General features: G+C 39.4%; 1 protein-coding gene across 2 annotated transcripts; it reads right to left on the reverse strand.

Moving 5' to 3' along the window:
- Positions 1 to 457: 457 nt before the first annotated feature.
- Positions 458 to 23,780, reverse strand: LOC114184768 (serine/threonine-protein kinase STY13-like). Of its 2 annotated transcripts, XM_028072081.1 has the most exons (6): positions 23,071 to 23,780; positions 22,736 to 22,868; positions 22,333 to 22,528; positions 3,081 to 3,205; positions 2,827 to 2,985; positions 458 to 1,099 (listed from the first exon to the last, which is right to left on the reverse strand). In XM_028072081.1, the coding sequence occupies exons 1-6, from the start codon at positions 23,199 to 23,201 to the stop codon at positions 785 to 787; spliced, it is 1,059 nt and encodes a 352-aa protein (XP_027927882.1). In that variant the 5' UTR covers positions 23,202 to 23,780; the 3' UTR covers positions 458 to 784. The 2 variants fall into 2 exon arrangements, with proteins under 2 accessions (XP_027927882.1, XP_027927890.1); XM_028072089.1 differs by lacking the exon at positions 22,736 to 22,868.
- Positions 23,781 to 23,995: the final 215 nt, after the last annotated feature.

Genomic DNA, 23,995 nt, shown 5'->3' on the forward strand with positions numbered 1-23,995 from the left:
GTGGATTGGTAAATTTAGTGGACGTTGTTTTGTATATATTGTTATAGATTTAACAAATAGAATCACATAGCAATTGATGAAGAATTTAAAAGTTTATGTAATTGTTTTCCTCTCATTCTGTTAATACATCTACACACTTATAAGTACCGATACATTGAAATTTTAATTAAATGTATTGGGAGATGACTTTGAATTCACTAACCTTATTTATATACTTCATTCTTTATTTCTTTTTATTTGATAGACGATTTTGAACTTTACACAGAACGGTCTAATTTTGCATTAAACTATCTACTCAAGACGATCTGTCCATTCATTAAATGGTCAATTCTTTAATCTGATTGTAAAAACAATAATCAGTCATGGCCATCAACTTTGGGCATTCGGCATATGTAAGTGCATGTGCATGGCAAATCGAAAAGGTTACCAAGTTCCATAAACGGGTTACATAAACGCAGTGATAAAAATGGTCCTCCATTTTCATTTATTATCCATGTCATTTCCATACATTAAGCATTAAGCAGGAGGTGAAGGCCTTTGGATGAACCATATTGTACAACAATACATCTCAGCAACCTCAACCCCAATTGGTTAGAAGAAGTGAGTAAACCCAATGTTAAAAGAGAATGACATGCTACTCTTACTGAGAACATCGAATGAAGGTGAACTAAACTGCGTCATTGAATAAAAAAAGCTTTCTTGTTTAGATTTTAGTTGCAACATTTTGTGACGGATTTATTCAGATTACCACAATGTGATCTCGGGGAGCTCCATTGTGTGGTCATCAGTAACACTGATTAAAGCAGAAGAAACACCCTTTAGACCTGCCTTCAATATCAACTTTTGGGGTTTCGCTAGAATCATCTCTTCGAGCCATTAAAGCACTTGTACCTGGAGATTCTGGTGGCAATACAGCATTTTTGGATGATGCAATACGCATCGGAACAACTGGATCGGCCGGGGAAATGGTAATTAGATATCGAAGCAACATCTGTATTATTTGACAGAAATTGGGTCGATCATTTGGATCCTCTCTCCAACAAGAGGTCACAATCAGAGCCAATTCATCAGGGAGGTCTTCAGCACTCGGCCTTGTATTCTGAAACAGTAAAGTTAATCTTTATATTGTCAATCCTTAGTGAACTCCACGAAAAAATGCAGCACTCTTAATGATAAAAAATATCAAAATATGATCGTAGTCATCTAAAGATCTTGAATATAACAATTTAAACTCTTGAAGATTACACTAGTATATGATGTATCACATAAGAAACTAGACTAGCTGATAACCAAGCCAGAGCAATGGTGATAGGGTAAACGCCATTAACCTTGGCAATTTAAAATAAAGGATCTACATGATTTGAAAGAATACTTTTCTGTTAAGTAATAATCAAATCTTAATTTTACTGTTTTACGCTTTTCGTTTTCAAATATTTAAACATGGAATTGTGAAGACAACATTTTATTTCCTCTCCATGTGATCATTCCATATTTAAATCTTTGAAAACAGAAAACAGAGTGAATTAAAACCTTGAAATAAAGGTTTAAGGGTCTGGTTCAACAGACTTCCGCATAATAATTTTTAGAAAAGAAAAACAAGACGAAAATTTAATTGACTTTTTATGAAGACCTTCTAGACCCAATCCATGTTCAAGGCTCAATCCATGGCCCACATGCATTTCAAGCCCAAAGTCTACCAAGAGGCCCAATAACAAGGAGCATTCTAAAGAAGATCCAAATGGACTTTCCTCAAAATGGCCACACTTCTCATAGGCTTCAATTACTCTTTTCATGGGCCAAGGATGGGCCAAGGAAGATGTGAAGATATGAAGAGATTACATAATTGAACATTATAGTAGCCTTAAAAATTAGGCCAATTGTTTAAGCCTTGCTTTCATAAATAGTAGGCTAAATAAACTTGTTCATTGGATTTTAATTGGGCTAATCCAAGCCCAATAGAGAGCCTTGGCCGAGAGACTATCCTTGCCACATGAAAGGAGCGGATTCAAGCTTGCAAAGGAGTGCCATACCGCTTGTTCCACATCCATGCCTTCATGTGCATCCAATGGCCGAGAAAGAGAGAATTCTTCTCCAAGCTTACATTTCATTTCAAGCAAAGTTTCATGTACATGTACATTAGTGTCATTCTCTTCTATAAAAGAGAGTCTTATGGCACTTTGTAAAGGTTACTCTTGAATTTTCTAATAGAATAACTGTGTTGAGATCACTCCACTCTTCTATTAATTTTAGATCACCTAAGCTAGGGGTTTACAACATTTCCTCTAGTCACTTTCCACTAGCCTAGCTTTTAGTCTAGTTGTCACCTTTCACCAATCCAAACTCCAAATACCATTGCTACAAGGGCCTTAAACACTTGCTTCCGTACTCATTCCGTTGCCTATGGAGTCTCTTCCTTCCACCACACGTTGGACCTCCATCACTTTTACATGAGTTAAAATTAGTTTATGCATGAACTAACATAGAAGCTCTTTCATATAGCTCCTCCAATTTTTTACTTTGAACTTGTGCATAAGCTAATTTTAACGTTTGTGAAGTTAATTTCAATTTCTTTTCATATTATTATCTCTTAAATTCTAGAGAAACTCATCCCTAAATATGTTTCTATAATGTAACCCAAAAAGGGCAAATATATTTTCACATGCATCAAGAAATGGTCTCCATCAGCCTTTTTATGGAAAGGTAGCTCAGAGTGACTCTTCTAGTTATGATACGAGATGGCTTGCTAGAATAACAAATTATACCACATGTTATGACTTTGAGCATAATTGATTATGGTAAGCATCAAATGAAAAGAATGTTATCAACCTTAAATGCAGCTGCATATGCAGCCTGTAGATTTGACATGCCTTCAAAAGGCAACCTATTATGGATGAGCTCCCACAGAACTATAGCAAAACTGTAGGCATCCACCTTATGGTTGTAATGCTTCTTCTCCCCTTGTCTTAGAGTGACAGTGCTGTAAAGCTGTAACCAAACAAGAATGAAATTGTAAATTACTAACATGGATCACCAAACTGAAAAATTAATAAATTGTTCAATTTTTGACAATTAAGAAGTACTTCTGGAGCCATCCAACGATATGTCCCTGTCTCAGCAGTCATCATCTCTGTTAAGGACTCTTCTCTGGCTAGACCAAAATCGGCAAGTTTAACGGTTTTATGATCTTCTGTCAAGATCAAGTTATCTGAGATGAAAACAGAAAATTTGATTAGAATTCCACTAGATCGTAAAATAGATAGATATTCCTTGATAGATATTAACATCAGATTTATAGAAATATGAAGCTGTTTATTTCCACAAATATTCATCATCTCGATGGTCCATCCAAAAATCATTACACCTAACAAGTGAATGAAGGAATTGCCTACATTTTTTCATCCGCTAAAATTATAGTTTTGGTCCTTTATATTTTACTAAAATTCATTCTTATTCTTTATCTAGCAAAGGATTCATTTGGTCTTTTTAACTCTTGAATTTCAGTTAATGTTGTCTTTCTGAAACTATAGTAGATTCCCATTTCGGAGAACCGTTTTGAGCCTATTTTTAATTGATTCAAATCATGAAATTTATCTTACTAGAGTTACCAACATGAAAGTATGAAATGAGATTAATTATCAAAGCAAAAAGGGCATAAACAAAGAGGACAGTATGGGAAAAGTGACTCTTACAAGTAATTGAAAAAGAATCTGATATTAGAATTTTCAATTTCCTAGTTGATCATGGAACTCACTTTTTCATGCATGTTCAAGATCTTTTCTGTTACATTTGAGTTGAAACAGTGAAATCGGAAAATGATGTTATTATTGTTGAAACGGAAAATACAGAAGGAATAAAATCTTATTGCCAAAGATCTAGGCTCCACAGAGCTGCTACTGCCCTCAGTCCATAACAGAAATATCTATTCTTTCTCTCCTCCCCCTTCCCTCTCCATAACAGTCCTCATATACCCTATATTTCGCTTCATGCATTTGTTAATTCTGTAACATTTTCTTCCACGTCAGTCCCTCTCTTTCCTTCTTCGTTCCTCATCCTAACATAGAGCTTCCAAACCTTAGGCCTTCCCTCTAACTCCGGTCCTATTATTATAACCTTCCTCAAAACGAGACTTGTCCTCAAGTTCCAGCTGAGGAAACTGACTCTTGATGTTGAACTCCTTCCCTTGTTTCCTCCATTCCTTGTCCCTGCCACCTGGTTAATAGATTCTCCAGCTTTCTTGATTACTCTTCTAGCTTAGAGTGCTTCAGGCTCCATACTCAATGTGTTACCACTTGCCAACGATAGAGGAAATGTCACCTATTTTTTATTCTACTAATAACTGTGTTAGATATTGTTTGATATTATTAAGATATTGTTAGACATTGTTAATCACAATATCAAACAATATCTTCTATTTACTCTATTTATTTTCAGTTACTCTTTTTAATTGTACCTCTCTCTATCATAAATAGATTATCTTATAATAAGGGAGATTAATCTCAAACCCTATTCTCTTTCTTCTCAACAAATTGTTTAGATGTAGTCACACCTACTAATAACGGGTAAACTATATAATAACTGCTAAAACAATTTAGTCCTACTATAAAGCTTAAATCACGACTCTCCCCTTGTAATATTTGCTTATAAGAGACCTAACAATACTTACTCCCAAAGGAGTCACCTTGTCCTCAAGGCAAAAGAAGGAAATTGCTTCACGATGGTTTCCACTGGTTCCGAAGTGGCCTCAAGTTCTAGCAGGTTAGTCAACTGGATAAGCACTTTGGCAGTCTTGTGAGTAGTGTTACACAATGCTTTCGCAGCAGTTGGTGTTACCTGCAATTCTAACTTTTCCGATAACATAAGTGATAGAAGTTGGGATTTTCTGAGAGAGGGCAGGGAGGGCCTTCTTTAGTACAAAAATATGGAACACGAGGTGGAGGTGGATTTTACTCTCTGGTGGAAGGGCCAATTGAAATGCAACTACTCCAATCATTTTGTAAACTGATAAGGACCATAAAAGCATGTACTTAGCTTCTCATTTCTCTTACGAGCCAATGGTTGCAGCCTATATAGTTGTAACTTGAGATACACCCGATGACAAATAGCTAAGGATTTGGCATACTTCATCTGAATTTTGTTTTTCACCAATTTCCATTGAGATCATGTAACATTTGATCCTTCTCATGAGTCATCATGTTCACCTCTTCTTCAGTTGACATATATAGTTGTAACTTGAGATACACCCAATGACAAATAGCTAAGGATTTGGCATTCTTCATCTGAATTTTGTTTTTGACCAAATTTCCATTGAGATCATGTAACATTTGATCCTTCTCATGAGTCATCATGTTAAACTCTTCTTCAGTTGACAGAACAATGGCTCCTTTCAAAAGATGGGGTGGGTCACAACCATACAATGCTTTGAAAGGAACCAATTTCAGAGAGTTGTTATAGTCATTGTTGAACCAAAACTCGGCCATTGCTTAGGCTTAGATCTCGTGAGGCATCACAAATAAGTCTCTAAGAACTAGTTGACTATCTCGATTTGGCCATCTATTTGGGGATGGTCTACAGAACTAAACTTGAGTCTAGTGCCAGCTAATCTGAAAAATTCTGACCAGAAGTGGCTTGTCAATATTTTGTCACGATCCGATACAATAGAAGAGGGAAACCTGAGCAACTTAACTACCACAATGATAAAAGTTTTGGCAATCTCTTTCGTAGTAAACGGGTGGCTAAGTGCAATGAAATGAGTGTATTTAATTTGTCAACTACTACTAAGATCACATCATTTCCTTAAGCCTTGGGAAGCCCTTCAATGATGTCCATGGATATATCAGCCCACACTTGCTTTCGTATAGGCAGAGATAAAGTTTGATATTCGCTCCTTTGGCATGTCCCAAAGGTAGCAACATAATGGTAGATATCTTTCTTCATGCCTTCCAAATACACAACTTCAGAGATTCTTTTATAGGTTCTAAAGAAACTTGAATGCCCCCTAGCATGTTGGGTTTTTAATAAAGTTAAATGTATTAGCCATTATGGGTAACAAGCCGTTGTAAGAAACTATAGCCAATGTGAGTAGTTAATGCAATATTGAAGTGTAGGTAGTTAATGAGTTAGTCGTTTATAGTTGTTTTGAGTACAATGGTCAGGAAATTGATAATGTTAATTTTTACCATTATCCAAGCCACATTTTCTTAGCAAAATCATCTCTTCCAAAGCTTTTAACCTACTTAATCCTCAAATTTACCTTACTTTTGTAAATAAATACATTTTGGGTTACATTAATCTAAATATACCACTTATCCCCATTTTTTGTGTCTATTTATAGATTGGAAGCTTTGTTCCAAAAGTCCAGACAAATGAGTAACCCGGAACAGCAAGAAGAGCAAAAATGCCAACAGGAAGCGCCTGGCGACACAAAGCCAGCGCTAGGCGCAAGAGGCCGCCAACCAAGCTCCAGCCAAGCGCCAACCAGGCGCCACTATTACTCACCGCCTGGCGGGACCTGGACACCGTCGGGCGGTAGATGGAAACTCTGGGTATTGTTTGTTCGCTAGCGCCTGGCGGTGAGAGGCTTCTGCCAGGTGCCAGTTTTCGCTGATGTGTCAAGTTGGCCCTTTTTCTTCTGTTTTCGCGAAGGGAAACTTATCTTGGACTGTTTGGAGCTCGAGCAACACGTTTTGAAGCGCTTGAAGGTCTGCTAGGGCTAGTGGGAACTACCCTTTATTCCTCTTTGTATCTCCTCCCTCTTCCACTCCCATTTTGTAAGCTTGAACACTCCATGGCAATGGAGAGCTAAACCCATTTTTGTTGGGGTTAGATGTAACCACTGAACTTTCATGTAGTTTTGGATGATTTGAATATATATATGCTTCTTCCATTCATTGCTAGTATCCTTGTTTGTGTACTTAAAGTTTGCTTTGTTTTAATCATTCATTGCATGATATTTGGGTCATTAGGTATTGGAAAATATCTCTTGAATCCTAGAATTAGAACAAGATACCTAATGGAACTTGTATCTAGGAATGGAACTTGACCCATTAGTTGTCGTAAACCCTAATTTGTAAAGCGGGGTTGTTTATTTAGGGATTCAAGGAATTGGCTCTAAATAAGGAAACCTAGGCTCATTCAACTAAGGGATTAGGGTTTGAGTAGACTTGTGGGTTGACATTAGTAATTAATGGAGAAGAATTTTATTATTTAATATACATGAGAGTAAAGTAGGTGAAGTCTAACTCCAACAATATCAATCCATTGCATTTCTAGTTTTTACCATTTTCTAGAGTCTTCAAATATCCAAGTTCACATTTTATTTGTTTATGAAATATTTATTTTCTTGCACACAAAAATCCAAATTATGGATTTATTCTTTAGTTTAAATTATTCACTAATTACGCAATTATTTAGTATGTACGAGTCTCTTGGGAAACGATATCCCGGTCTTACCAGTTACTACTTGCGCGACTTGGTACACTTGCCAAAGTCTTAACAAGTTTTTGGCGCCGTTGCCGGGGACCCATGTCTAATACTAGACAATTGTGTGATTTTGACTTATTTAGACTTAAATTCTTTTTTTCATATTTACTATTTTTGTTTACTTATATACACACATTATTTGGGCTAACTTACAGTTCGAGCTTGCTTTTGTTGTTGCTTTATAGTTTATGCAGGGTAGGATCCGTACAAGGAAGACTGCATCTTCATAACCACTCCTTGTCGATCCTAAGATAGAGAAAACTACCCGCAGAAACAACAGTGCCACAAGGAGACAACGAGCTCAAACACAACAAGTTGTCCATCACTCTTCTACTTCAGACACTCTTCCGTCTACTTCTCAGAATCTTGATTCTTTTCCAGAAGAAGAAATGGCTGAAAATCCTAATGGGGATGGTAGAGGTCGTATTAACTTTGGAAGATTATGAAGGGTTCACAGGCCATATTAACTTCAACAGTATTACTAGGCCAACCGTCAATGCCACCAACATGGAGATGAAGTCAGCTCTTATTCATCTGGTGAAGAGTAATCAGTTCAACGGCCTGTGTTATGAGAATCCTTACACTCATCTGGCCACATTCTTAAAGATATGCAATACTGTGAAGATCCATCAAGTTCCTGATGAAGCCATACGACTGAGTCTCTTCCCGTTCTCGCTAGCAGGACTCGCGAAAGCCTGGCTGAATTCCTTTCCTGAAAATAGCCTCACTAACTGGGATGACGTGGTTGCAAAGTTCTTGAGCAAATATTTTCCCCAGTCCAAGGTTAATAAGGGAAAACAGGAAATCTCGGCATTTCAACAAGATATGGATGAGTCTTTAGGCCAAGCATGAGATAAATTCAAGGGACTGCTGAGGAAAACTCCCATTCATGGGTTTGATCAACCTACACAGCTCACTCTTTTCTTGGCAAGGTTTAAATCCCAGTCAAAGTTGATGTTGGATGCCTCTGCTGGTGGGAGTGTCAAGTGGAAGACACCAGAGGAAGTGTATGAGTTAATAGAGAATATGGCAGCCAATGATAATGAAGCTTATACTGAAAGAGCTCATTCTCAAAAGAAGGGTATTCTAGAGCTTCAATCTCAAGATGTTCTATTGGCTCAGAACAAGATTATGACTTAGCAGTTGGAGACTCTCATGAAGAAATTGTCACAACTTCCCCAAGAGCTTCAAAATGCCTCTATAGCTCAACTCCAACAAGTGCAAAGTTGTGAGTTATGTGGAGGAAACCATACTAATGGGCAATGTGCTATACAAAGCACATCTCAAGAGGAAGTTAGTTATATGGGCAATCAGGGTCGACCAGGGAACTATAACCAAGGATGGAGACCTCACCAAAACATGGGCCAAGCAGGACCTTCCAATAGGCCCCCACATCAACAAACATACCAACATCCCTCTTTGTCTGATAGAACATCTAAGCTTGAAGACATGATGCAGCAATTCATGCAAATGTCAATTCAGAATCAAAAGAACACCGAAGCCTCAATTAAAAACTTGGAGGTGCAAGCGGGGCAATTGGCCAAGCAAGTGGCGAATCAACAAAGCAGTTCATTTTCTGCCAACACCGAAGCCAATCCCAAAGAGCAATGCAAAGCGGTGGTCACAAGGAGTGGTAAAGAAGTGGGGTTGAATGCTAAAGGAAGTGATGAAGCCAAAGCCAAGCCCAGTGATAGAGTAAAAAACAAAGATGAGGAAGAGATAGATGAAGAAATTGTTGTAGAAGAGGAAGAGAATAAAAGTGAAAATAGAAAAAATGAGAAAAAGGAAGTGGCAATAAAATCACCACCAGTGAAAACTCTCCCATATCCTCTCAAGCCTTCAAAGAAAGACAAAGAAAGGCAATTTACAAGGTTTCTGGACATTTTCAAGAGGCTTCAAATCAATATTCCTTTCTCAGAAGCCTTGGAGCAAATGCCAACCTATGCAAAGTTTATGAAGGAAATCCTCACAATGAAGAGAAGATTTATTGAAGAGGAAACCATAGAACTAGAGGCTGGATGCAATGCTATCATTCAGAAGATGTTGCCTCCAAAATTTAAGGATCCTATCAGCTTTACACTTCCAGTTACAATTGGGAGCCTAGCTGTGGGGAAGGCCTTACTTGATTTGGGTGTTAGCATCAACTTGATGCCTCTTTCTATGCTCAAGAAGATTGGGGAGTTAGAAATCAAACCCACTCGAATGACATTGCAACTAGCGGATAGGTCAATCAAATACCCTCACGGAGTAGTGAAGGATGTGCTAGTTAAAGTTGACAAATTCCTATTCCCAGTAGACTTTGTTATAATGGAGATGGAGGAGGATGTTGAAGTTCCTCTCACCTTGGGGAGGCCATTTATGAAGACTGCAAGAGTGCTAATTGATGTTGATGATGGCAAACTCACCGTGAGAGTTCAAGATGAAGAAGTGAACTTCAATGTTTTTGAAGTCATGTCTCACCCAAAGGATGTTGGAGGATGCTTTAGAGTTGATATGCTTGATGAAGTGCTCATGAGCTCCAAGAAAGATCTACACGCCTCATCCCCTCTAGAGAAAGCTCTAATTGATGCCTTTGAGACTCTCAATGATAAGGAGGAGAAAGAGATTGATTATTGTTTAGCCAATCTTGATGCTTTGAAGGAAATCCCTCCTCATGAGGCGAAGATTGAAGATTTGAAGGGTGAGAATGAAGTCACAAAGACAAAAGTTGAGTTGAAGATGTTGCCCCCACATTTGAAGTATGTGTTTCTTGAAGGGGGTAGCAACAAACCTGTGATCATCTGTAACTCCTTATCACCCTCAGAAGAAGAAAAGTTGATTGAGGTGTTAAAAGTCAACTCAGGAGCCATTGGTTGGTCTTTAAATGATCTAAAGGGAATCAGTCCCTCCTACTGCATGCATAGAATCTTCATGGAGGAGGATTTCAAGCCAGTGGCACAACCTCAGAGAAGGTTGAATCCTGTGATGAAGCAAGAGGTGAGAAAGGAGGTATTGAAACTCCTAGATGCTGGAATTATTTACCCAATTTCGGATAGTGCATGGGTGAGTCCAGTGCAAGTGGTTCCCAAGAAAGGCGACATGACAGTGGTTCGTAATGACAAGAATGAGTTGATATCCACACGAACCGCCACCAGCTGGAGGATGTGCATAGACTACAGGAAGCTGAACAAGGCCACAAGGAAGGATCATTTCCCTCTTCCTTTCATGGATCAAATGTTAGAGAGACTGGCGGGTCAAGCTTTCTATTGCTTTTTTGGATGGCTATTCTGGTTACAACCAAATTGTGGTGGACCCTAAAGACCAAGAGAAGACAACCTTCACTTGCCCTTTTGGTATCTATGCCTATAGAAAGATGTCATTTGGGCTTTGCAATGCACGAGCCACGTTTCAACGATGCATGTTGGCTATTTTCTCCGACCTTGTGGAGAAGTATATAGAGGTCTTCATGGATGATTTCTCGGAGTTTGGAAGCTCATTTGATCTTTGCTTGGCAAATCTGGAAGTTGTGCTCAAGAGATGTGTTGAAACCAATCTCATTCTCAATTGGGAGAAATGCCATTTCATGGTGACTGAAGGGATTGTCTTGGGCCACAAAATATCTTCCAAGGGCATTGAAGTGGACAAAGCAAAGGTGGATGTCATTGAGAAACTCCCACCACCAACAAATGTGAAGGGAATCCGGACCTTTCTTGGACATGCGGGTTTCTACCGACGCTTCATCAAGGATTTCTCCAAGATAGCCAAGCCATTGAGCAACTTGCTCAATAAGGATATTTCCTTTAATTTTGATGCTGAATGTTTAAATGTTTTCAATCTTTTGATAACCAGCCTAGTCTCCGCACCCATAATTACTACACCTAATTGGGAACTTGATTTTGAACTTATGTGTGATACAAGTGATTATGTGGTTGGGGCTGTTTTGGGGCAAAGAAAGAATAAGATTTTTCATTCCATACACTATGCTAGTAAAGTCCTTAATGAACACCAAGTGAATTATGCAACTACTGAAAAGGAGTTACTAGCAATAGTGTATGCCTTAGAAAAGTTTCGTTCTTATCTTATCGGTTCTAAAGTTGTGGTTTACATTGACCATGCTGCAATCAAATACTTGCTCATTAAACCTGATTCTAAACCTAGATTCATTAGGTGAATTTTGTTGTTGCAGGAATTTGATCTTGAGATTAATGACAAGGGTTGTGAAAATCAAGTGGCAGACCATTTGTCAAGACTAGTGAATGAAGAGGTGACCACACTGGAGAAGGAAGTGTTAGAAGAATTCCCTGATGAAAAGCTGCTTCTAGTGTCTAATAGACCTTGGTTTGCAGAAATGGAAAACTTTAAGGCTGCTCAAGTTGTTCCTGAGGATATGAGTTGGCATCAACAACAGAAGCTGTTCAGGGAAGCAAAATACTATGTGTGGGATGATCCTCACCTTTTCAAGATTGGGGCAAACAATCTGTTGAGGATATGTGTGTCTGAAGAGGAAGCAAGAAGTATTATGTGGCATTGCCACAATTCACCCTATTGAGGACACTACAGTAGAGAAAGAACCGCTGCATAGGTTCTACAATATGGGTTCTATTGGCCGAGCACTTTCAAAGATTCCCATGCACATGTGAAACACTGTGACAAGTGCCAAAGAACAAGGAGTATCTCCAGAAGGAATAAAATGCCTTTGCAGAACATATTGGAGGTTGAAGTGTTCGACTGCTGGAGTATTGATTTCATTGGCCCCTTGTCTTCCTCATTTTCTAAGGAGTATATCTTGTTGGTTGTGGACTATGTCAGCAAATGGGTGGAAGTTGTTACCACGCCCACAAATGATGCTAAGACAGTCATCAAATTTCTCAAGAAGAACATATTCTCCAGATTTGGTGTCCCAAGAGTCTTGATATGTGATGGAGGTTCTCACTTCTGCAACGCTCAGTTGAAGAAAGTCTTGGAGCACTACAATGTCAGACATAATGTCGCTTCTCCCTACCATCCTCAGTCAAATGGACAAGTAGAGGTGTCAAACAGAGAAATCAAGAGATCCTTGAGAAGACAACTTCCTCCTCAAGAAAGGATTGGTCTATCATGTTAGACGATGCTCTGTGGGCCTACAGGACTGCATTCAAAACTCCAATTGGGTTGACTCCATTCCAATTGGTATATGGGAAGGCTTGTCATCTTATAGTGGAGTTGGAGCACAAGGCTTATTGGGCCATGAAGTTCTTAAATTTTGATCCATCCTTGTCAGGGGAGAAGAGAAAGCTACAACTTCATGAATTGGGAGAGATGCGACTCAATGCCTATGAGTCCTCCAAGAGCTATAAAGAGAAAGTGAAGGCCTATCATGAGAGGAAATTGGTGAAAAGAGATTTCAAACCCGGTCAACAAGTGCTTCTATTCAACTCAAGATTCAAGTTATTTCCAGGGAAGTTGAAATCCAAGTGGTCAGGCCCATTTACCATCAAAGAGGCGAAAGCTTATGGGGCAATTGAAATTGAAGACCCTTCCTCACAAACAAGTTGGGTAGTGAATGGCCAAAGGCTCAAGCCTTATTTGGGTGGTGAAGTTTTGAGGATGACCACCGCATGCACCTCAGTGAAGCCTAGAGTCCTTACCCGTCAAGCTCGTGACATTAAACAAGCGCTTCCTAGGAGGCAACTCAGCACTCTAAACTCATTTTGGTTTCTAATTTTCGTTTATTATTCAGTATGATGTTTGTATGCATTTGTGAAATGTGTTAGTATGATTGTTGTGTTTGTTGAGATGTTGAACTTTGTGTTAAATTTGCATCTGTGAATCTAGGGTAGCATAACTTTGAGTGTTGTCATGCATATTCAGTTTTAGGATGTGATAGCATGTTCTTGTTGTTGCATTTCAGATGGAGTTCAACCTTTGTGCATCTTAGAGTGTGGCAATGTAAAATTGGTTGTTTGTGAGAATAGTAGTAGCATAGTTGTGTAGTGAATTCATGTCTTAAGTTAAGTTGTGCAAATGTTATGTGAATTAAATGTTTTGCTTAAGTGTGAATGCTTGTGTTGAAGTTGGAAAAGCTTGAAAAATATGTGTGCAAGAGTGAAAGGTTGGTGGGAGCACAATAGAGTCAAAGCCAACCCAACCATAACCCAAAAACACAAAAAATCCACCCTGCAGCTTAACTGCCTAGCGGCATTTTCCCTCTCGCCTGGCGCTAGATGTGAAATCAGCCCTTGGGATCACTCCAGAAGCCAGGCGCCTGGTGGCACCTTCGCGCACGCCTGGTGCCACACCAGAAAAATGGGGTATTAGGTGTTTCACCGATACGTTGCCTGGCGGCTCAAGACCTCCCGCCAAGCGGTACTATAGCGTCAGCTCATGTTGGGCCTTTTTAAAGTGTTTTCGAGTTGGCCCAACCCTTACACTCTTACTACTCACGCCTGGTGCAGCTGCTTCTCTCTCACACTTGCCAAACCCTAACCCCCAATTTCAATCTCTAATTCCCCAATCCTCTCCTAAATTCACAAACCCTAACCCTCAATTTCTTCACATTCTCGTGCTCTCCTCATTCTCACTCATAACAACCCCATTTTCGCCAGGCGCTGTTGTGCACACACCTCACATCAGCCACTCTTCACGTCTCATTCAACCTTCACTTGCAACACTCACCCTTGCATTCAAAATTCAAGTAAACTTATTTGTGTTCTTCTCATTGTTTATGGAGTGTTTGATTCTTGTTTTACTTAATAATCCATTCTTGACTCACTTGATTAGTTTCCTTTGCTTTGATTATCGTTATTACTGTCTTTATTTGTGTTTAAAAGCGCGTGTTTGCTGTTATTGGGCTGCCATTGTTTTTTTTTTTCTTTGCTTTGTTGTTCTTGCTCGTCCACCACGAGCCATGGCTGCCCTGTTTTGTTCCGCCAGGTAGTGGCCATTTTGGCCTGTTTTACCGCCAGGCGGTGGCGCCTCGCCGCTGGTTCAAGACTTCTGGCGCCTGGCGGCACTTATGAAGGGGCCAGGCGGTGGCCCCTTTTTTTGGCTCCTTCTTTGATTTTCAATTGATTGTTGCTTGGGTTGTGACGCACCAGTCCTGCAATAGTTTTTGCACCTGATTGACTCTATATTTTTGTTGCTCTAGCTTAGTTTTTATATGCAATTAACTCTTTTTGATTGAATCTCTCATTCCAATGCTAACATTAAATTGCCTCTTTGTACCGAATGCTTATTTTGCAAATGCCATCCTCCTCCAACCCCCAGAGGATAAAGACCGCCATTGGCAACCCCACAAAAGGGCAGAAATGCAAGGAGAGAATTTACTCTCACTACTTCCTCACAAAAGACAATGAAGACCGCTTCCAAGTGGTCATGCAGAGAAAAGTTGTGGCAGAGAGGAAAGTTATTCTAAAGCCCGAGGAAGTCAATGAATTCCAGCTGGAGTTAATCAGACGCGGTTGGGAAAGGCTGGGTAGCTACCCTAGCACATTCAGTGTAACCTTGGCGAAAGAATTTTATGTCAATGCCAAGGTTATCACCTCTGCAGCTCCCACCTTTCTCAGCTATGTACGGGGAAAAGGGTGCCCTTTGATGCTGACACGATCAATGAATTTTTGGGCACCCAGCTGGCTGATGATGTGGAATGCCAATTCTCAACGTTGGATGATGAGGGCATGGCGCTCGGAGAGCTGATCCAAGCACTTTGCTTGGCGGGTGAAGGATTTCATAGGGGCACGATTCAGCGAGATTCCCTTCACCCCTGGCCCGATTCTGGCCAACTTTTGTGCACGCCAACATATCTCCATGCTCCCATGTGTCTGATCTCACAGAGGGACGCGCCACCATTATGTACACCATCCTGACAGGTCGGGTGATGGATGTGGGGCAGTATATTGCCAATGAGATCCACCGGTGTGCCAATGCTGCTGGCAAGGCCACTCTTGGCCATCCCTCTCTCATCACCCATATTTGCAGCCTGGCAGGGGTGGACATTTCTGTACCCCTTTGGAGAAAGCAATGCAGGACCTAGACTTTTCCTATTTTCAGAGGTGCTGCTCAGTTGCTCCCTGACCTCGGAGGCGCCACCAGCCACAACCAGAACCTGAGCCAGAGCCCGATGCAACCCGCATGATTGATATGCGGTTACAGGCTTTGGAGGCCAAGCTAGATCATCTTCAGCTCTTGGAACCCCAGATGCAAGCTTTATACCGGCTGGGGATGGCCAATGCAAATATGCTTACGGACATCTCCCTAACGATTCCAGAGCTGAGCACTCCATCAGCTGAGGAGTTTGCAGCCAAGTTGCTTGGCCTAGGGCCAGGCCACTTCCACTAGGGGAGGTGGAACCTCAGCTGCTGGAGATGAGGAGGAGGAGGAGCTAGACGAAGAGGGCAAGGATGACGCCTAAGCTTGGAGAGAGTGAATCATATTTTGCAGGACTTGTTTTGCTGATAGTCCTGATTTAATTTATGCTTTTAGATTTCAGTTTTAACTTTCTTTTGATAGTGTTGAACTTTGTAGCTTAGTGTTGAACTTTGTAGCTTGGTTGGTGAACTAATCTTTTGCATTGAATTGGTACTTTTCATGATCATCTTTTGTGCTTGTTATGAAATGATGTTGAATTGGCTTGTGAGCATGAGCTTGTGGTTGTTCTCATTTTGATATAGTGATGCTTGATTTTAATTGTGATCAATGATTTTGGCATATGTTGACAATTGTGGAACCCAAAGTACCTTGTGAGTGGTTGTGCCCCAGAGTTGATTTCTGTGAATGCTATCACTGTGGACTCATAATTGACTTTGCTTGAGTTCATTTGCTAATCATTTACTTGCATGCTACAGATGATCAAGGCCATCTTTCTTTTTCCTGTCATATAATTGAGCCAATCCTTTTCAAGTTGAAGTCTTGGGCAAACCCTTTGAGTCTTCTTTGAGCCTTAAAGATAAAATGTGTCATTCCTTGAACCTTGAGCATAATGAAGATATTGACTACCTTACTTTGAGCTTAAGAGAGCAAATGATTGTTAGTCATGAGTATGGTTCAAGTTTGGGGGAATTATTGCTGATACAAGGGAGCATGTTGAACCTTGAGCATAATGAAGATATTGACTACCTTACTTTGAGCTTGAGAGAGCAAATGAATGTTAGTCATAAGTATGGTTCAAGTTTGGGGGAATTATTGCTGATACAAGGGAGCATGAGAAAATTTGTAAAGTTTTTGGTTCAATTCAATTCAAAAAATTAGTTCACCAACCAAGCTACAAAGTTCAACACTATCAAAAGAAAGTTAAAACTGAAATCTAAAAGCATAAATTAAATCAGGACTATCAGTAAAACAAGTCCTACAAAATATGATTCACTCTCTCCAAGCTTAGGCGTCATCCTCGCCCTCTTCGTCTAGCTCCTCCTCCTCCTCATCTCCAGCAGCTGAGGTTCCACCTCCCCAAGTGGAAATGGCCTGGGCCCCAGGCCAAGCAACAGTGGCTGCAAACTCCTCAGCTGATGGAGTGCTCAGCTCTGGAATCGTTAGGGAGATGCCCCTAAGCATATTTGCATTGGCTATCCCCAACCGGTATAAAGCTTGCATCTGGGGTTCCAGGAGCTGAAGATGATCTAGCTTGGCCTCCAAAGCCTGCAACCGCATATCAATCATGCGGGTTGCATCGCGCTTGGATTCTGGCTCAGGCTCTGGTTGTGGCTGGTGGCACCTCCAAGGTCAGGGAGCAACTGAGCAACACCTCTGAAAATAGGAAAAGTTTAGGTCCTGTGTTGCTTTCTCCAAAGGGGTACAGAAATGTCCACCCCTGCCAGGCTGCAAATATGGGTGATGAGAGAGGGATGGCCAAGAGCAGCCTTGCAACAGCATTGGCACACCGGTGGATCTCATTGGCAATATACTGCCCCACATCCATCACCCGACCTGTCAGGATGGTGTACATAATGGTGACGCGTCCCTCTGTGAGATCAGACACATGGGAGCATGGAGATATGTTGGCGTGCACAAAAGTTGGCCAGAATCGGGCCAGGGGTGAAGGGAACCTCGCTGAATCGTGCCCCTATGAAATCCTTCACCCGCCAAGCAAAGTGCTTGGATCAGCTCTCCGAGCGCCATGCCCTCATCATCCAACGTTGAGAATTGGCATTCCACATCATTAGCCAGCTGGGTGCCCAAAAATTCATTGATCTTGTCAACATCAAAGGGCACCCTTTTCCCCCGTACATAGCTGAGAAAGGTGGGAGCTGCAGAGGTGATAACCTTGGCATTGGCATAGAATTCTTTCACCAAGGTTACACTGAATGTGCTAGGGTAGCTACCCAGCCTTTCCCAACCGCGTCTGATTAACTCCAGCTGGAATTCATTGACTTCCTCGGGCTTTAGAATAACTTTCCTCTCTGCCACAACTTTTCTCTGCATGACCACTTGGAAGCAGTCTTCATTGTCTTTTGTGAGGAAGTAGTGAGAGTAAATTCTCTCCTTGCATTTCTGCCCTTTTGTGGGGTTGCCAATGGCAATCTTTATCCTCTTGGGGTTGGAGGAGGATGCCATTTGCAAAATAAGCATTCGGTACAAAGAGGCAATTTAATTTTAGCATTGGAATGAGAGATTCAATCAAAAAGAGTTAATTGCATATAAAAACTAAGCTAGAACAACAAAAATATCGAGTCAATCAAGTGCAAAAACTATTGCATGATTGGTGCGTCACAACCCAAGCAGCAATCAATTGAAAATCAAAGAAGGAGCCAAAAAAAGGGGCCACCGCCTGGCCCCTTCACAAGTGCTGCCAGGCGCCAGAAGTCTTGAACCAGTGGCGAGGCGCCACCGCCTAGCGGTAAAACAGGCCAAAATGGCCACTGCCAGGCGGAACAAAACAGGGCAGCCATGGTTCATGGTGGACGAGCACAGAACAGCAAAGCAAAGGAAAAAAAAAAACAATGGCAGCCCAATAACAGCAAACACGCGCTTTTAAACACAAATAACAGTAATAACGATAATCAAAGCAAAGGAAACTAAAAAAGGGTATGTATGTTATCATCCTTAGTCTCCTCATATTAGAGTTTCAAGGAATGTGGTTTTCTTTGAAACACAGTATTTCTTTCCATCATATGTTGCACCATCATCTTCATCTTTATCTCTTATGCCCCAATTTTTCAGATTCTTCTAAACTTGTAAAACAATTCAAGCCTAGTGTTCTATATGAAAGACATTGTCACCATCCTCCAGGTGCCCTTCATGATTCTGCCCCAACACTTGACCCTGTCATTGCTCCTACACTAGATCTTATCATGTTTGTCCTACCTCTTCACAGGTCCACTCGATCCTCTAAACCTCATGATTGGTACGGTTTTTTTACACTTGTCTCTTTATCAACTATCTTGTCTTCCATTTATATTCCTTTTAGTTATACACAGGCTATATGGATCATGAATGTTGGAAAAAGACAATACAAGAAGAGCTACAGGCACTTCAAGAAAATCACACTTGGAACAATATGTCTTGTCCTCCTATGGTCAAACCTATTGGAAGTAAATGGGTGTTCTCTATCAAGCTTCATTCTGATGGCTCATTGGATTGTTATAAAGCTCGATTAGTAGCTCTTGGTAATAGACAAGAGTACGAGATTAATTATGATGAGACATTTTCTCCTATTGCCAAGATGACTACAATTCAGACCATTCTTGCTTTTTTTTGCTTCTTAGTCTTGGCCACTGCATCAAATAGACATGAAAAATGTTTTTCTTCATGGTGATCTCAAAGAAGAAATTTACATCAGACTTCCTTCTGGTATGACTCCTTCTTGTATTGATGTTTGTAAACTACGACATTCTTTATATGGCCCCAAACAGGCTCCTCGGGCTTGGTTTGAGAAGTTTTGTACTACGCTACTAAAGTTCTTCTTCATACAAAGTCAATATGATTATTTTCTCTTCTTTCACAAATCTCCCACCAGTATAGTTCTCATTTTGGTTTATATGGATGATCTCATCATTACAGGAACTAATCATGGGTTAATTACTAACTTGCAAGCTAAGCTACATGAAACATTTCGCATGAAAGATCTTGGACAACTCACATTTTTTAGGATTGGAGGTACATCATTCGTATATTAAAGTACATTAAAGAATCTTCTGAAAAAGGTTTGTTTTATGGTTCCAATAACCGTACAAGAATTGTTTGCTATTCAGATGTTGATTGGGAAGAATTTCCTTCTGATAGAAGATCTACTTCCGGATATTGTGTCTTCATTCGTAGTAACTAGATCTCTTGGAAGAGCAAGAAACAAAGTGTTGTGGAAAGATCTAGTGCAGAAGAAGAATATAGAGTTATGGCCTCAGCCACTTCTAAACTTGTTTGGCTTAAGCAGTTTCTTAGATAGTTACAATTTGGAGATGTCACGCAAATTACACTTATATGTGTCAATTAGGTTGCTCTTCATATTAGTTCTAATCCTATTTTTCATGAGAGGACCACACATAATGAGATTGACTGTCATTTCATTCGAGAGAAGATTGTATCTGGAGACATCAAGACTGAGTTTGTTAACTCAAGTGATCAATTAGCAAATATTTTCAGTAAATCTTTACAGGGATTGTGAATTGATTATATTTGTAATAAACTTGATGCATATGATTTATATGCACCAGATTGAGGGGAAATGTTAGATATCTTAGATATCTTATCTTTTATCTTCTGGTGGTTACTCCATGGTGAAGAGGATGATGGTGGATGGCAGCTATAGTATTGAATATAGTAAAAACTAAGTATAGAATTAATCTCCACTGTGTAGAAAATACACATAGGGTACAATATTTATTATAGAAAATGATATCACTAGAATTGCTCAATAGAAAATTATCTATTCAGCCACTTTTAGACAAAATATTTGGGCTATCTAAAAGGTGTCATCATTTCACAAAAATATGCTCTTGATATTTTGGAAGAGAAAGACTTGACAAATTGCAAGCCCGTAAATAATCCTATGGCCTTAAATCAGAAGTTAATAAGACCAATTTCTTAGGGAGATATAGAAGGCTGGTGGGAAATCTCATTTATTTCACTATAACAAGACTTGATCTTTTTATCTTGTGCTAATTTAGTCAATTTATGCAGAATCCTCGCACTAATAGCGAAAATGTTATGATTTGCATTCTTTGATATGTAAAAGGGAACCTAGGACAGGATCAAACTTTAGGGTTCGTATTTTTGGAAAGTGTCTCACCTCTTTTTGTATCCTATATATATCCATCAATAAAAAGCAAAACAGTGTAAATTGAATACAGTGTGTTCTATCCATTTTATTTGTTCAAGTCCATATCACTCCAATAGTTCCATTTTATGTTCCCATGTGAGATCTATGCGACCATTGAGAAGTGATTGAAAGAAGTGAATTGTGTACCCGTCCATGGACAACCGAGCCAGACTCACCTTAACATATGGATAAGTTCCCCTGCACTAGTAAATACACTTCTACATGCACAATCCAACTGGCAAAGTCATCATTGTCAAGCATAGGCAACTCCACATTCTTGACTGTCTGAATTCCTCTAATGTCCCACCTTGTACCATTTGAATCCTCCTTGTTCTTACTAATTATGACGATTAACCTTTTCTAATTGTCCTCTACTTTGATCTGCATCACTTGTAGAATGAATTTGAGGCCTTCTACCTTTGTCTCAAGTGCTGCAACCTTGGCCTCCATCTTCTTGGGTGGCATTTGCTGATTTTGTCACCATAAAAATCACGTCTCTCCTTCTCTCAAGATTTGGTAGATCGGACCAAACGTTAGAGACCAAAACAAAGAACAATGAAACCGTGAAATTGGAAAATGATTTTTGTTTAATATTGAAACGTCAAATACAAAAGGAACAAAATCATACTGCCACAGACCTAGGCTCCCACAGAGCAGCTATTACCCTTTGTCCATAACAGAAATGTCGATTATTTTTCTCCCCCTTCCCCCTCTCCATAACACTCCTCATATAGCCTATATTTCACTTCATGCGTTTGTCAATTCCGTTACACCTACTACCACGTCAACCCTCATTTTTCCTTCTCTGCTCCTCCTAACATAGACCCTCCAAACCTTGGGCCTTCCCAAACAATCTAAGCCCTCCAGTCCTATTTACTTTCCAAGCAGCTTAACTTAAGGAGTCGTATCTTGAATCAATCAAAAAAGAGGTTTCAAATTGTCATAAAATTGGAAACAGTTAGTTCCAAAAGAAAATTAACTGAATTTTGGGAGTTAAAGGACCAAAAGTAAACCTTTTAAATTTAAAAGACAAAGACGAAATTTAATTAAAAAAAGGAAGCACAAATATATTTTAGACCTTTTTATCACAACATTGTTAATGAAAACTAGTATAGATTTAATCTTCAAGTAGAACTATCATATATAGAGAACAATCGGTAACAATATCAAAGATTTGCATTTCTTCTCTAATGTACAGGCCATACAGGCTAGAAAACAAAAGATGCTATGCTACCAAATAGTGTTAGCAAATAAACCTTTATGTGAATAAACTTATTCACTTGTATTTTTTATGTAAACAAAACATTACAATTTATAGACTTTATTTTGGCCTTTCATCTCCATGCCTTAAACTCTGTCATCAAGACACAATTATTACCTATTAACCAATACAATAAACCCAAAAAACTCCTAAACAAATTAACTACCCATAAAACAACTCATTAAATTTTCTTCCAGTTAAGTTTACCTAACAAATAGAAAGCTAAGCTTTGATCGAAATAAACAACCCTGAGCAATTAACAAGCAAGCATTATCTGATGGAAGATGTAAAATTCCACAAAACTCTAGCTCAGTCCCAATCTATTCCATTATGAACTACTGACTATAATTTACAACACTAGCAAGTGATAATCTTATACAAATACCAGGTTTAAGGTCACGATGAATGATCCCATGAGAGTGTAAGCATTCCATTGCTCGCGCAATATCCAGAGCAAATGCAACTGCCACACGCATATCCAAGCAGTTTGGCCGGATACCCCAAAGGTATTTGCGCAATGTTCCCCCTAACAGAAGTTCAGTTACAATAACCATAACTGGTTCTTTGCAGGCCCCAATAAACTGCCATCAGACAAATGTATACGTTATTGTGTGACTTATCTTTGCCCAGCTTAAAAATACATGCATACATACATATATACATATACATATACATACATATATATTCGAGCACCGATTAATGTTGTAACTATCTATCGCCAATCTCAATTAGTGTATACACAAGCACACTTCAGAAAAGAGAAAAGCTTTCATTCTGGGATGACCCACCTTAACTAGATTTTTGTGTTGAACTCTAGATAACATTGCAATTTCTCTGCCAAACCGAGCCTCTCTCCTAGAAATCTGTTCTGGGGTTTCACCCTTATTAATAATCTTAACAGCAACATTCTGATTTTTATATCTACAAAAATAAGAAAATCAAACAAGAAGACGGCACACAGTCATCCAATAATTCTCTATTCCGATCCAATAGTGGATGCAACATATGTATTTTTTTTCTAAACAAACAGATTATATAAAAAATGAATGCGAAATTGTGCATAAATCTAGTGCTATCCAAAACAGAACCAAATTAATTTTACAAAAAATAAACGTTGACTTACTTTCCTTCGTACACTTTGGCATGGGCACCTTCCCCAATTTTTGGCCCAACAAATAGTTGCTTGGGATCTATAAGCCACTTTGCATCCAGACTGAACTCCACAACTGAGTGAACCTCACTGCCAGATCCCATTCTACTTCCCCTAAAGATATTGAACTAACAAGTATAACAAGTAGCAGATTTACTCACAGTCAGCAAAAAGACCATGCCCTCTAAGCACTACAAGGAGCAGCTCATACACTTGTGCTACAACATATATTGACTTGTCGGTTGAACAAACCAAAAAGGCTCAACTGGGTACCCAAAAAGCACCATGTTCCAATTTTTTTCAGAAGCACTCACGAAGAAACCAACAAATCAGAATAAAAGGCCTTAGAAGCAATGAGTAGAGTAAAAAGGAAATAACACCTTTTACACACTTTGATTATGGAATGGAGTTGAAGGTTGAAAACCAAAGGTAGACACGAAAACTAATAACCCAGATGGAGATTTGGGACAAAAAAAAGGTTGGAAACTAAAGGTGGATGTTTTAGTGGGAAGAGATGAAAAGAAAGAAAGGATGATCACATTATTTTAATCTATAACGCGTGAGGCATTTCAGAGAGAGAGAGAGGTTCTGGTGGTAAAGTGAAGCCGCGGAAGGAATGGTGTCTGTGTCAGAAAACAGTGTCGCAAGTGGTGGTTGATTTTCTTTAGAATAAAAATGTGCAGGGAGATGGACTTGGAAGAAATCTAGATGCTATTGTGGGTATTTATAATATACAATAATAATAATAATAATAATAATAATAATAATAATAGATGCAAGACAAAAATATTAGCATTAATTAAATAAATCCATTAGAGGTACGGGGTATTTGAATAATTAATAATTGATTAATGGATGAAGTGAGTTAATGCTGATTATGGAGTGGACATTGTGGTCA

This window comes from Vigna unguiculata, chromosome 1, assembly GCF_004118075.2.
Source record: "Vigna unguiculata cultivar IT97K-499-35 chromosome 1, ASM411807v1, whole genome shotgun sequence".
In the NCBI taxonomy this organism is placed as follows: Eukaryota; Viridiplantae; Streptophyta; class Magnoliopsida; order Fabales; family Fabaceae; genus Vigna; species Vigna unguiculata.

Coding starts and splice junctions, on each gene's coding strand:
- LOC114184768 (XM_028072081.1), bottom strand. CDS start 23,201: ATGGGATCTGGCAGTGAGGTTCACTCAGTTGTGGAGTTCAGTCTGGAT. Junction 22,869..23,070: donor GCCAAAGTGTACGAAGGAAA/GTAAGTCAACGT, acceptor TTATTTTTGTAG/ATATAAAAATCAGAATGTTG. Junction 1,100..2,826: donor CATATGCAGCTGCATTTAAG/GTTGATAACATT, acceptor TTACTGTTTCAG/AATACAAGGCCGAGTGCTGA.